The sequence below is a fragment of the Rhinoderma darwinii genome, chromosome 1, assembly GCF_050947455.1.
Source record: "Rhinoderma darwinii isolate aRhiDar2 chromosome 1, aRhiDar2.hap1, whole genome shotgun sequence".
NCBI classification, from domain to species: domain Eukaryota; kingdom Metazoa; phylum Chordata; class Amphibia; order Anura; family Rhinodermatidae; genus Rhinoderma; species Rhinoderma darwinii.
This window is the reverse complement of record NC_134687.1, coordinates 479,853,956-479,868,441: the sequence shown is the minus strand read 5'-3', so window position 1 is coordinate 479,868,441 and position 14,486 is coordinate 479,853,956. Positions and strand designations below refer to the sequence as shown.

At 41.2% G+C, this 14,486-nt stretch overlaps 1 protein-coding gene across 2 annotated transcripts in view; it reads left to right on the top strand.

Moving 5' to 3' along the window:
- SETD1B (SET domain containing 1B, histone lysine methyltransferase) overlaps positions 1-14,486 on the top strand; it is a 74,389-nt gene that overhangs the window by 43,527 nt on the left and 16,376 nt on the right. For both annotated transcript variants that reach the window (XM_075834325.1, XM_075834318.1), the window contains exons 7-13: positions 2,086-2,820; positions 3,998-4,171; positions 4,513-4,597; positions 7,915-8,123; positions 8,859-8,928; positions 9,893-10,348; positions 11,888-13,381. In XM_075834325.1, coding sequence (XP_075690440.1) covers positions 2,086-2,820; positions 3,998-4,171; positions 4,513-4,597; positions 7,915-8,123; positions 8,859-8,928; positions 9,893-10,348; positions 11,888-13,381 — 3,223 coding nt within the window. The remainder of the gene's footprint in view (positions 1-2,085; positions 2,821-3,997; positions 4,172-4,512; positions 4,598-7,914; positions 8,124-8,858; positions 8,929-9,892; positions 10,349-11,887; positions 13,382-14,486) is intronic.

The window sequence follows — 14,486 nt, the reverse complement described above, 5'->3', positions numbered from 1 at the left end:
GGATATGTAAAAGCATTCCGTCGTTCTTACCACATAAAGTGAAACATGTCAGATTTTAAAAATGAGGCTCTGTCAGGAAGGTCAAAAGTGGCCACAGCGGGAAGGGATTAAGGTTTAACCCCTTCCCGACATCCGCCGTATATATGCGGCGCACGCCGTGTGGGGGAATATGGAGCCGGCTCACGGGCTGAGTCCGCTCCATAGAGCGAGTGTGTCGGCTGTATGTTACAGCCGACACTTCCGGGTTACGAGCGGGATCGCGTTTTAGCGCGATCCCGCTTGTTTAACCCGTTAAATGCCGCGTTCAATAGAGATCGAGGAATTAAAATTACTAAAAACAGGGGGGCGACCCCCTGTAACGTCTCAACGCCCCCCCCCCCCCCGCGGCAAGATCGGGGGGAGCTGTAGGTTCGCACGGCTGCCTGGGGGCCCGACTAAGTCGCCCAGGTCCGCCATCTTGGTACTCCTATGAAGCTCTGCCTCCGGCAGGGCTTCATGGGAGACTGTCAGAATCACGATATACTGCAATACATTAGTATTGCAGTATATTGTGCAAGCGATCTAACGATCGCTGGTTGAAGTCCCCTAGAGGAACTAATAAAAAATGTAAAAATTAGTTAAAGTTTTTTTTTTGTGTAAAAAAAAAAATTAAAATTTCAAAAAAAAAACCTTTTCCCATTTTCCACCTAGAGCATAGTAAAAAATGTAATAAATAAACATAATTGGTATCGCCGCGTCCGTAAAAGTCTGAACTATCACAATATATCATTATTTAACCCGCACGGTGAACGGCGTAAAAAAAAAAAAATTGTAAACGCCAGAATGTCTATTTTTTGCTCACCTCATCTCCCACAAAAAATGAAATAAAAAGTGATCAAACCGTCACATTTAGACCAAAATTGTATTATTAAAAACTACAGCTTATCCCGCAAAAAAATAAGCCCTCATAGCACTTAATCGACGGAAAAATAAAGAAGTTATGGCTCTCGGAATTTGGCGAAACAAAATTAATTTTCTTTTTTACACTTAGGTTTTTACTTGTAAAATATAGAAAAAACTACACATATTTGGTATTGGCGTAATCGGATTGACCCACAGAATAAAATTAACATGTTGTTTTAATTGCACAGTCAATTCCGTAAAAATGGCGCGCAAAAAAACATGGCGGAATCGCTGTTTTTTTAATTTTCTACCCCACAAATAATTTTTTTCCCGTTTCCTAGTACATTATATGGCAAAGTAAATGGTGCTACGAAAAACTACAACTCCTCCCGCAAAAATCAAGCCCTCAGAGAACTATATCGACGGAAAAATAAAGGCGTTATGGCCTTTGGAATGTGGGGAGGAAAAAACGAAAATGAAAATCTGAAAAAGGGCTGCGGCGGGAAGGGGCTAAAATAGCTTCGGTATTTTGGTGTTAATGACAGAATGTGATTAAACCATAAAAACAAGCAAGTACAATAAACATGAGCTTACTTCGTGACAGACTGGTACAGAAGGAGAGCAGGCCGGGCACACGAGGACTTACAATCTATGAGGGGAAAGAGACAGTAGGTGCATAACATGGTATAGCTGGTGCACTTAGTTTGTATTCAGATTATGGTACAGCCTCTGTGCTTTGTGAAGTTACAACAATAGGGACCAGCTGCCTTCTAATGCCTCATGTACACGACAGTGTGCGCCGGCCAGGTCCCACCAGTGATCCGTGGAAAGATAGGACGAGTTCTATCTTTCCACGGATTTGAGAATCGGGTCAGTTTTCACGAACCTGATTCTCCCGCTAAAGTGAATTGGTCCGTGAAAACTATCGGATGCTGTGAAAAACGGGCCAAGGGCAACTGCACCAACACAAGGGCTCGGTGAAATTTGAAGATTTCTTAGCATGTGACAGGTGTTGTCAGTAATTGCTGTTTTTTTAGTTCTTGTCTTGTTTCGCAACCTCTGGGGAAATTGCAGGTGTAAATTCCTTTGACTGTTGGAGTCTGGTTCTTTAGTTATTCTACAATCCTGAATAGTGTGTGAATATAAGATGATTGAATGTTGTAGATGTGTGGTTTACTGACCCATGCCTGTTTGTTTACATAGGATCATAATTCTTCTGGAGAGGACATGGAGATTTCCGACGACGAAATGAACACTTCTCCCATCAATAGTGAAGATTGTGCCACATCTATTGTCATTAATTCAGCAGTAACAACTTCGGTCATTCCTATTATGCCTCCCGGATTTCCGCCACTACCACCACCACCACAGACTGGGTTTCCCATGCCACCACCTCTCCCTCCACCTCCTCCACCAACCCACCCTTCAGTCACCGTGCCCCCTCCTCCCCTACCTGCCCCACCAGGGGTACCTCCACCACACATTTTGCCTCCCCCACCACCATTCCATCAAGGTATGTTTCCCATGATGCAAGGCGACATGATGAGTGCTCTTGGTACACAATGGGGCGGAATGCCTATGTCCTTTCAAATGCAGACTCAAATGCTCAGTCGCATGATGCAGGGACAAAACTCATACCCTTACCATCATTTCTTGGGTAATTCCATGCAGTTTGGCCAGCATCCCTACCGTCCCTTTGACATTTCTACACATATTACACGGGGACAGCATTGGCCACCGTTTGACCCATCTGTGCCACCACCAGGCTATGAACACAAGAAGGAGGATCCACACAAGGCCACAGTGGATGGGGTTCTATTGGTCATTGTTAAGGAACTTAAAGCCATAATGAAAAGAGATTTGAACCGCAAAATGGTTGAGGTTGTGGCATTCAGGGCATTTGATGAGTGGTGGGATAAAAAGGAGCGTTTAGCAAAGGTAAGTGTTACTTCATTTAAAATCTTTTTTTTATATGTCCGTTCCACTGGAAAAGTGTTACAAACTGTGATGTATAATGTGTCTCTGTCTAGGATATAATGTTTTACTTTGGCAGAAAAATGAAAATAAATTAACAAAAACGTTAAATAGCTTTTATAGTTATTTAAGAAAAAATGCACGTTCTCTCTTGCTGTATTAGTTATTATTTTTATTAGTTCGAATCGTTCCTGTTTAGGTCTCCTCCACACAGGACCAAACTGCTGCGGAATTTCCCAACGACAATTTCGCAGTATTTCTTTCTTGTGTGCAAGGGGGCCTTAGTGTGAAGAGTGTCCTGATGAAAAGTATGGAAGATAGCAGAACAATTTTTATATTTCTAGCTGTTTTTTATAATTTTTTTTGCCTGACTGACTCTTTTGTCATAGCCTGTAATCCAGAGTCCATTTATAGACGGCAGTTGGCTAATAGCGAAACCTTGTAGTCTGTTGATGAATTTGCAATGCAAAGGTAGGGAATTTAAAATTCCCTGCATGTTTTATTTATATGCTACATTTGCTAAAAATCTGCAACAAATCTGCGCTGTGTGATAAGGCCTTAGGCTGGATTCACATAGGAAGGAAACTTTGAGGACTTTCTGCGGCGTATCTACACGTGTTAGGCCTCATGCACACGACCGGATTTTTGCCGCCGCAATTTATCCACGTTCTTGCGGTTAAATTGCGGACCCATTCTTTTCTAATGCCCCATGCACACGACCGTGATTTACATGGATCGGTTCCGGAGCCACGATTGTGGAACGCAAACACTCAAGACAAGTCCATTTACGGTCCGCATTTGCAGATTCACCAATACTGGTGAATTGTGGATCCGTGAGCCCGGATGACCCATGGATGCACAACAAGGGTTTTTTGGACCGCACGGACCTGCAGATTTGCGGACCGCAAAACCAACGCTAGTCTACTGTCAGTTGACATCCCTCTCCCCCCAACTTCTGAATAAAAATGCATGATTTGGGCAAGTGTGCATGTTTGTTTTTATAGGGGGTATAGTCTGCTGCCAGTCTAGTCTGAGCACTAATTTTCCATGGTAGCAACGTATCGGGCAAGTTGAAATGCAAAACGGATGCATTCCTTTTTAAAAAATGCAACTTCTACAATCTCCTATTCTTTCATAACAGCAATCTCTGACACCAGTCAAATCTGGGGATGGAAAAGATGAAGAGAAACCAAAGCCAAGGGACCAAATAACATCAAGCTTGTTAGACAGCTGGAACAAGGGAGAAGGACTGGGCTTTGAAGGGATAGGACTGGGCATTGGCTTGCGTGGTGCAATTCGTCTACCCTCATTCAAGGTAACTAAATATTTAAAAATCGTGTTTATGGGCAGCTGTAGCACAGCATTATGTTAGCAAAAAGTAGGAGATGAATGCAAGAGTATGAGAGTATGTAGCTTTACAACTGGAATTCTGCACTTGTATAAAAAAAAGTAGTGCAACTTTTTTTATATTATTTTTTTGCAATTTGTAAAGTGTACCCCTTATTTCATAAATAAGCACTTTCATGGGCTAATACTCGACTAATTTTCTTACATGTACGAAGCTGCGTGCTGATGCGCCTAGAAGTTTCTGTCAAGTGATTTTATAATCCCTATCATTTCTGTATTATGAATGTTTTACTTGTGTTTATCAATAAGGTGAAGAGGAAGGAACCTCCTGAATCTGGACTGGATGGAGAACCGAAAAGGATTCGTCTGTCAACAACTCTAGATGAGGATGAAGGTTAGCAATTCCAGTTTATAAATATCCTATTTCTATCGTTTTATGGAGCTTGTTGTGTTGTATTAACTATGTACTTAAGAGCTTGCGTCCTTTTGGCCAAAATGATCACTAATACCCCAGGTATTTTTCATTATTACTTATATTCGCTTCTCTTGGACACAGCCGGGTCTTTGATGCTGGGAGAGCATGGTGTGTTGTTGTTTGGCATAGGAAGCAGGGTAGCCCGCTCTATGAACTATCAAGGCGTCACAAATAGGCTTCTACCTGGCTATACACGTTGTGCCTCATGACGTACACACTATCCCTCCATGTTTCACTCACTTGCACCCCATTATCCATTTATTTCTATTGAGGCACTTCACTCATTACTGCCCCCTATATTTCACTTATAGTATTACACTTGCACACACACTATTCATTTATTATTTCTTACTACACATCCCATGCACCACACACCACTCCCCTCAAGACTAGTGGGAGTGGCTATTATTATTTAAAGCACCTGCTCGCCCTTTCATCAGCATTTCTGACCTGGCTGTGTCCATTTGTAAGTATGGCCTTTTTCGGTGTTTATGTACTTAAAGTGGTTGTCCACTACCGGACAACTGATGACCACCGAATAGGTCATCAATACATGATCTGTGGGGGTCCGACACCCAAACCCTACACCGTTAAGCCGCTCTGGCTGCCACCAGGCACCGGACGTACATGCCTGGAAGCAGTTGGCTCCGACCACGGAATAGTGGCCGAACTGCAGTACTGCAGCCCTGCTCCTTTTCAAGTGAATAAGAGCAGAGCTGCAGTTCTGCAGCACGACCACTATACTATGTACGGAGATAACTACTTCAGGCGCCGTACATGGCATAACGGGCAATAACGTCCGGTGCCCGCAGGCCACTGGTGCGGATGATCGTTGCGGGGTCTGGGTGTCGGACCCGTACCGATGATATACTGATGACCTGTCCGGTGAATAATGCATCAGTTGTCCGGTAGTGGACAACCCCTTTAACTTTACACTAGTAGTTTTGTAGTCCGTAATTCATTGTAAGAATAAATGTAAGAAGAAGATAATATAGTAGAAAAGATGCGAGCCAAAACTATTCTTTTATAGTAACTATTATAAGGTTGTTTTTAAAAATCTTACTGTATCCAGAGAATTTCTCGCATGCATGTTTTCTACTATATTATCATCTTCTTCTTCTTACATTTATTCGTTTGGTGTCTTTCTGACACACAATCCTTAAAGGGGTTGGCCAGGAAAAAAATATTTTCTAAAAAGTGACCCCCAGTCATGGCTTGCCCTCCTTACAACCCCCTACATACTTTCTAACCAGTTTCTGTTTGATCTCAATGGTCGCAGCTGCTCTTTCTGTTTGTTTACATCCCTTGCTTCTGGTCCTGGCTGTTTCCTGTCTTGTAACCCACCATACCCATGATCCCTTGCTGCATCTGAGGAGACCGCTTACAACCCCCCTTCCTTCCTCCGCAGCATCTCATCTATTTGCATACTGCCACGCCCCTTAATGTTCACAGGTCATTCCCTCCTCTAATTACAGTCACCCAGCTCCCTGCACTGTCACACACACCCGGTAATAATCACACAGGGGAAGGGGGTTATATACAGGAATGTGGGGGTAATACACAGGGATGTTGTGGTTATACACACACGGATGATGGGATTATAAACAGGGATGATGTAATATACAAGGATGATGGGGGGTTATACACAGGGATGATATAACTCCACCATACCTGTAGACAACCTATATGTAACCCCCATCATCCCTGTGTTTTACCTCATCATCCCTGTGTTTTACCTCATCATCCCTGTGTATAACCCCCATCATCCCTGTGTATAACCCCCATCATCCCTGTGTATTACCTCATCACGCATACACACATACACACACACACACACACACAATGTCAAGGTTACAGCGAGATTACGCTTTGCTCTGCTGTAAGTACCACAGAAACGTTAACGAAGTGCAGGGATTGGGAATAGACATCGCATCCTGGCTGGAAGGAATGTCTACTCATTGTCTAAACACTTCAGTAACGTTAATGTGTCAGTATAAGACGGCACACAGCGAACAACGCAGTGTCACTATGCGCTGACTAAATGAATGGGGAGAAGTGCATGACGCTGATTGGTCAGCGTCATACACTCCTCTGTACAACGCCCACTTGGTCTAAAGTAAAAACACGCCCACTTGGGCATTAAGAAGCTAATTAGCATAAAGCTAAAATCTCTCCTAACGTGGTAAAAATAGATTATTTTTCTAAATAAAAAGCACTGCTGTCACCTACATTATAGCGCCCATCTCATTATATAGGAAATAGGGCACTTATAATCTGGTGACAGTCTCTTTAAATAAGAAGTTTTCTGTTGACCAATGGCAAAAGGCGTCTATATGGTAAACTCGTACCTCCCCTTGCATCAATCATTTAGAACAAATAAAAAAGATGCACATGAGATGGTACCTTTTCCCAGATAGACTCTCTCATATATATCCAGATTATTCCTCTATGTGTTGGAGGGGTTGTGGTAAAAGAGGCCGCAAATCCAAGCCTGCTGGAATTTGGTTTTCCAGTTATCAATTGTTACCTCCTCTTCACTACCTCCTTCCCCAGAATTCGCCTTACTACACATTGATCTTGTAAAGATCTCCCTATGCTATAGATGGATAACATCTCATGTTCTATTGGGAACCTTGGTCTTCTACCTACTTAGCCAAAATAATGTGATTCGAAATTCACTTATTGTTTCCTTCTAGCCATTATAGATGATAGGATGTATATTTTTTTTATACGTTAATGGTGTGTTGTGGTACGTGTGCTCCTCCTTTTTTTCTTTTTCTTTTTTTTTTTTTCTTTTGTGTTACGTGTCTTGTGTATTTACACGTACATCCATGGAATTTTTGTATTAAATGTTTTATATATGAATAAAAAAAAATTAATGAGTAAAAAAGAAGTGCCTGATGAGAGGAGAAAAAGGCATTTTCTCGCTAATAAAATATATTAAAAAGTTTGTTTCACTTGTACTATTGATTCATGCAAAGTTTGTTGAAAAATTAGTGACCATTTAAAGTGTTTGTGCACATTTAAATATCTTCTGACATCTCAAAAGATGGCATTGGTAAGGTCTCTGAGCTGCAAGCCACACCTAGAATGAAGTGGTCACTCGTGACCTCTCAAAAGAGAGTTCAAAGGTACACACACCCTGTAATCCCCACCGCACTGGACATGATCTGAAATATATATTTATGTAAACCGAAAAATAAATTAATAATTTTGACCTGCTTCCCTCCTTTTAGAGTGTGAACGAGAAAAAGATGTTACATTGGACCCAACTAAGAAAGACCCAGATTCTGTTACTGTCCGGAAAAGGCCAGCCATACCCCTCGACAGTGAGGGGGAAGATGAGGTGGAAAGTGAAGCAGAAGAGCCCTCTGATAAGGAGGACACTTCGTCTGAAAAAGACGAGGCGCGGGATGAGGACTCCATTGGTGCCATCTCCAGTAAGGTATGTGTTATCCTGTTCTAATCTTTCCAGTTTTTTACACTTCGGCATCCTATTACAGTTTTGCAGGCTATTATATTATCAGTATTTTCAGGAGCTGCTGTAGTATGCTTTTTCCTTCCTTGTGTGTCCTTCTTTGTTATGTTGTGATGTTTTGTTTTAGATAAAGCATCTAAAATTTAAAGAATTTTAGTTTTGACAAATCATATTCCTGATTTAGGCACATTTTTAAAGCCCATGTAAACCCTTGTAAGCGACAGTTCAGCTGAAATGGCCAAATCGGCTGAGACGGAACATTACAGCTTCTATCTATACAGGATACACAGAAAATGTATCTTAAAAAGTAAAAACTGGTTTGTTTTTTTTTAAATAAAAGTGATTTTAAACATTGCTTAAAATAAATTCATTTACTAAAAAAAAAAAATGCTTACAAGCGGTGGAAGTATAATGATGTGGGGATGTTGCTCTGCAGCAGGCCCCTGGAAGGGTGTGACAATGTGAAAGTTAATGCTGAAAAATGTAGGGATGTTTATGTAGAGTACTTTTTTATTTTTTGTTAGTGTCAAAAAACCCTGATTTAAATCTACAGTGAATCCGTGTTTTACAGTAAAGCATGAAAGGGTTTAAGAGGCGTAAATACTTTAATACTTTTATATGCATTGAAGATGTGTATTTCGGTTGATAGATGTTCGATATTTCAGAAATACATTTTGATGTACTCTTGGTTTTTCTTGTCAGCTTTATGTTGAAGATGAGGAGGATGATGATGTGGAAACAAGTGGGAATGAGGAGCAAGACTCAGATGATGGTAATTAATTGTAATGGAAAAACATTGGGTTTCTTCTCCTTATTTAAAAAAAAAAAAGTCTTGTATTAAAAGAATGCTTTTTGACTTTTAGTGATCCTACTCTAGGGGATTATACAAGCTACAATATGTCCAGTAAGCAGTATCCAGATTCTGTCTGGTCCAAGGCCCCATGCACACGGCCGTAGCCGTAATCACGGTCTGTGAGTCTGGGCAGGGGCGGCCGTGGACAGTCACCTGCGGGCCGTTCTCCCATTATAAAGGATAGGACCACGGTTCGTGAATTCAAAAAATAGGACATGTCTACGACCCGGACACCTTCCCATAAATGTCCGTTGGCCGTAGAAATGAATGGACCCGTATTTTGATCTGCAATTACGGATCCAAATTACGGTCCTGTGCTTGGGGCCTAACAGGGACATCAACTACAGGGACTGTTCCTTTTGGCATCAAAACTCACTTGTGGAATTTAAATTGGTCTCTGAACATTAATGAACTTAGCCCCTTCCTGCCCAATCCACATAACAGGCTAATGGTGCAGTCCCATGGCATTACAACACATAAGTACCAGTATTAGACATGGCACAACACCTTTTTGTATGAGCGTTAGGTGCTCATGCATTTATTACGTTCATATAACGCAAAATGTAAGTTACCCAGAACATACAATAATCATCTTATCCCCGCCACCAATTTTACTTTCCTAAAAAAATTCAATATGTGGTTGGTTATCATCCATATTCAGAGGCTGTGTATATGTGGGTAGTTGGAAAATACATATAAAACTAAAATGGGGGTCATACTTTGGACACTGAGCATAACTTTATGGACTCTCTTTCATGTGCTGTGGAAGGAGGCTGAAATGGAGTATCATATACAATAATTAATGTATACTAAACAAGTCTGGGGTCATGTTTGAAAGCTTGCCTACCATATTGACTTTATTTTTTATTTTTTTCCGTTGAAGATGCAACCAGTGTTGCCTACTCTAAAGCTGAAGCCGATTCCTCTGATGAAAGTGACGAGTCTTCAGAGTATGAATCTAGTTCTGATTCTGAAGATGATGATGAGGAGGAAGATGAAGAGGATGAATCTGAGTATGAGGACGATCAAGAAGAGGAAATCGATATAGAACTACTTGATGATATGGATGGTGAAGATGACGTTTTCAAAGGACTTTCGGGACAAAGTAGTCCAACCAAAGCTTCGGTGGTGGAAGAGTCAATGGGTGAAGGTGTGGAAGATCCTGCCCCATCCACTGTGGAGGAAGTTTTAGCTGTGAAAAACAGTGAATTGGAAACCCCAGCAGTTTATTCCAAAGATTTGTTAGAACCAGACACCGCCAGCAAGGAACTGCCAGAGAGGCCTATAGAAGTGGATGATGTAAAGGATATGGAAAAAGCTCCATCACCGTCAAATCAAGGTAATACACGACTTAAAATTTCATTTAGTATCTGGCAGGTTGAGAAAAAGCAGAATCTATCATTGACTTTAGAACAAAAAGTAAATGTTATTTCAAAGTAAAATGTATTTAACTGGTTGCCAACACAGGACGAGTATGCTCGTCCTGAGCGGCGAGCACTTCGCGCATTAGGACGAGCATACTCGTCCTGTGTGACAGCCGTCTGTGCCGTCTCTGTGTGTGCGATCGAGAGCGGGGCAACGGCTGTAATACACAGCCACGGCCCCGCTCTGACAGCGGAGAGGAGAGAAACATCTTCTCTCCGCTGTTAACCCTTTGAACGCCGCGATGACAGCTGATCGCGGCGTTCAAGGAGAGGGGACTGCACATTGATCGCGTCACAGAAAATAACTGTGACGCGATCAAAGTCCACAACTCGTATGGCCAGACAGTCCAGGGTCCAGTGAAGGACCCCAGAGCTGTCTGAACATATTTCCTGTTGTTAGGGCATACTGAGGTATGCCCTAACAACTGCCTGTGTACGATCAGTAACAGGCTAATGTACTGGCATATAGATCTATGCCAGTACATTACAGTTACAAAATAAAAATAAAAATGATAAATCCCTTTATGGGATTAAAAAAAAAAAGTTAAATGAATGTAAAAAAAAAATAATGGTAAATAAATAAATAAAAAAGTAAATAAAATACACAGAAACACACATTTTTTATAATAAATCAACTTTTTAAAATATAAGTCCCAAAACATGAAATAATATAGACATATTTAGTATCGCCACGACCGTAACAACCTGTACAACAAATGTATAACATTATTTATTATGATCGGTGTATGGTGTAAAAAAAAAAATATTAAAACTGCTGCACAACTGCTTTTTTTCTGCATTTTAATCTAATTAAAAATGTATAGAAATTAAACGATAATGTATTTGTACCAAAAAATGGTACGTTTATAAAGTACAACTCGTCCCGCAAAAAACAAAGTCTCATACAACTACGTCGTACAAAAAATAAAAGCGTTATGAGCGTCGGGATGCAAAGAGGGAAATTTAAAAACAATTGCTCTGTCCTCAAGGCTAAAATTGGAAAAAAATTACTAGATTTACGCATATGGTGATTTTACAATTCCTTTTGTAGTATTTACTGAGATTGTTTCTATTTTCTGCTTCAACCAGATGATTTAACTAAATGATACTGCCGAAATAATGTTCTGCAAATTAGATGAATTTGTGTTATAACCAAGAGTCCCGACTTCAGTCCATAAATGTAGACAACAAATAAGTAATTGTTTAGTATTGGTTTCCACCTTTGTTCCATAGGCTTTATGATACATTTCACTTGTGCATCTAGTATACTGCGGATCACGGTTGTTGTACTCCTTCCTTATGCAATCCATTATAAAATTAGCAGGACAAAGTATAAAATACTCTTCTTTCTGATGCTCATAAATTGTATGAGAAATCTCAAAATATTGTAAAATGCAACAGTCCGGATGTTCAACTTAACAAATAACATTTTGGTTTGTTTTTTTAAAATGCAGAAGACCAATCCGATGAAGTGTACGTGGAGCTACACTTGGAGCCTGTTCTGGAGAGTCCAAATATAGAGGCCCAGGAGAATGTAATACGACCACTAACACCTACTGGAGCGTTTGGGGAATCAAGCATCCGCAAAGCTGAAGAAATTTCCACTGACACACGACAACTGCATGCAAAATTGGCACCTTTTATTACAGAAGATGAAGTACTCTGCCCTCGGACGCCAGGGCGAGACACAGCTGGTCATTCTGATTCAGACGTTCCTCTTCCAGTTGTCCCCAAAGTAGCTATTACTGCACTTCCTTTGACTCAGAGTCATAATAAGGAAGTGGACCTACCAGTACATCATGGCCACTTAGCAGTCACAAAAATGCTATCTGAGGAGGAACTACCAAGGACGCCAGGTAGGGAATTTTCTGCCAAACCTTCTCATCTTGAGAAGTCCCAGAGCACCGATACCGTGCCAGCGACACCTGGTAGTGATGCTCCCCTCACTGGCAATCATTTAACTCTTATTTCTCCTCACATTCCTGGAAGCCCATTCTCCTACCTTTCTCAATCACCTGGCATACTAAATAGTGGTATTCCAAGGACTCCAGGAAGAGACTTTAACTTCACTCCAATCTTCCCTGAATCTAATGCTACCTTTCCATGTCATCCATCAAGTAAGAAACCCTCAGTTGATGAACCAGATGAAAAATCATTTAAAGAACCAGCCAGTGCTTCCTTAATCATGAATAGTATTCCCTCTCCCATCCCATTTGCAAGCCCTCCAAGAGAGGATCACCAAAAAGACATCAGGTTAACGGGTGATGATCTGGAATCATCTGAGCCGCCAACCTATCTTTCCGATGTGAAATTAAGTGAAGAGAGCGAGTCAGAGCTACCAAAAGGCCAGTTGCCTACCACAGAAGAATCTGCACCTTCACTTCCTTCTACTGGTAGGAGGAAGCCTGGACGACCTAAAAGGCCCCCACCTTCCACCTTACCAAATGATACCCTTGAGAAGAACTCAGAAACTCTCCCTATGGGTGTATTGGCAGATATTTCTCTAGGGAAATCTGTAATGATTGAACAGCCTAGTGACGTCTTTGGAATTAAAGATCCTGCAACAGTTCCATTAGACTTCCGGAATGAGGAAAACTGTCATATCCCCAACTTTGAAGCCATAAACCAGAAAGTCCCTTTAAAAGAGTTGGAGAACCAGTGGAGAGAGGAAATAAAGGAGGAGGATGATTTTACTAAACTCAAAAAACCAAGAAATTGGAGACTCAAAAAGAAGTTTGAGGACATTTTAGCTTCTCCGGAATTTTCTCCTCCACGGTCTGTCTTCAAGCCCCGTTCAGAGTTTGAGGAAATGAGCATTCTTTATGATATATGGAATAGGGGGATCGATGAAGAAGATGTCAAGTACATGTGTGTTACTTATGATCGGCTACTTCAACAAGATAATGGCATGGATTGGCTCAATGACACCCTATGGGTTTTCCATCCTCATATCCTTTTCAGAAAAGCGCACGTTGTTGATATATTTATATGTCTAGACTTATGAAGAAATATGGATATATCCTAAAGAAAGAGGCCATCACACTATATATATGTATGTGTGTGTGTGTGTGTGTGTGTGTGTGTGTGTGTGTGTGTGTGTGTGTATATATATATATATATATATATGTGCGTCAAAAAATGAGCAGCAACTCAATCTTGAGAAAGGCTCTAGTGGACGGAGCTGAAACGTTGCACAGGCAATAAAGTACTCAACTTTTTCACCCGAATCTTTCGAGTTGCTGCTCATTTTTTTACTTCTGTTTATTTGGGACTTTGGTCTGTCCCCCAGAGCTTGCACCCACACGCTGCCGGTGTTGGACAGTGACACAATCTTCATGATTTGGGCTCTGCATGTCACCACATTGGATTTGAAATGAAACAACTCAGATGCAATTGAAGTGTAGACTTTCATGTTTAATTCAAGGGGTTGAACAAAAATATCCTGTGAAACGTTTAGAAATTGCAACCTTTTTTTTCTACACCTCCTCCTCATTTCAGGGGCTCAAAAGTAATTGGGCAAATTAACATTACCATAAATAAAATGTTTTGTTTTTAATACTTCGTAGAGAATCTTTTGCAGGCAATGACTGTCTGAAGTCTGGAACCCATGGACATCACCAAACGCTGGGTTTCCTCCTTTGTGATGCTTTGCCAGGCCTTTATTGCAGCTTCTTCAGTTGTTGCTTGTGGGTCTTTCTGCCTTAAGTTTTGTCTTAAGCAAGTGAAATGCAGCTCGATCGGGTTGAGATCTGGTCATGGACTTGGCCATTTCTCAATATTCCACTTCTTTGCCTTAAAAGTCACATCATCAATAAACACTAGTGGCCCAGTGCCTTTGGCAGCCATGCATGCCCATGCCATCACACTGCCTGCACCATGTTTTACAGAGGATGTGGTGTGCTTTGGATCATGAGCCGTTCCAAGCCTTCTCCATACTTTCTTCCTCCCATCATTCTGGTACAGGTTGATCTTAGTTTCATGCTGTTCCAGAACTGGGCTGGCTTCTTTGCATGTTGTTTGGCAAAGTCTAATCTGGCCTTTCTATTTTTGAGG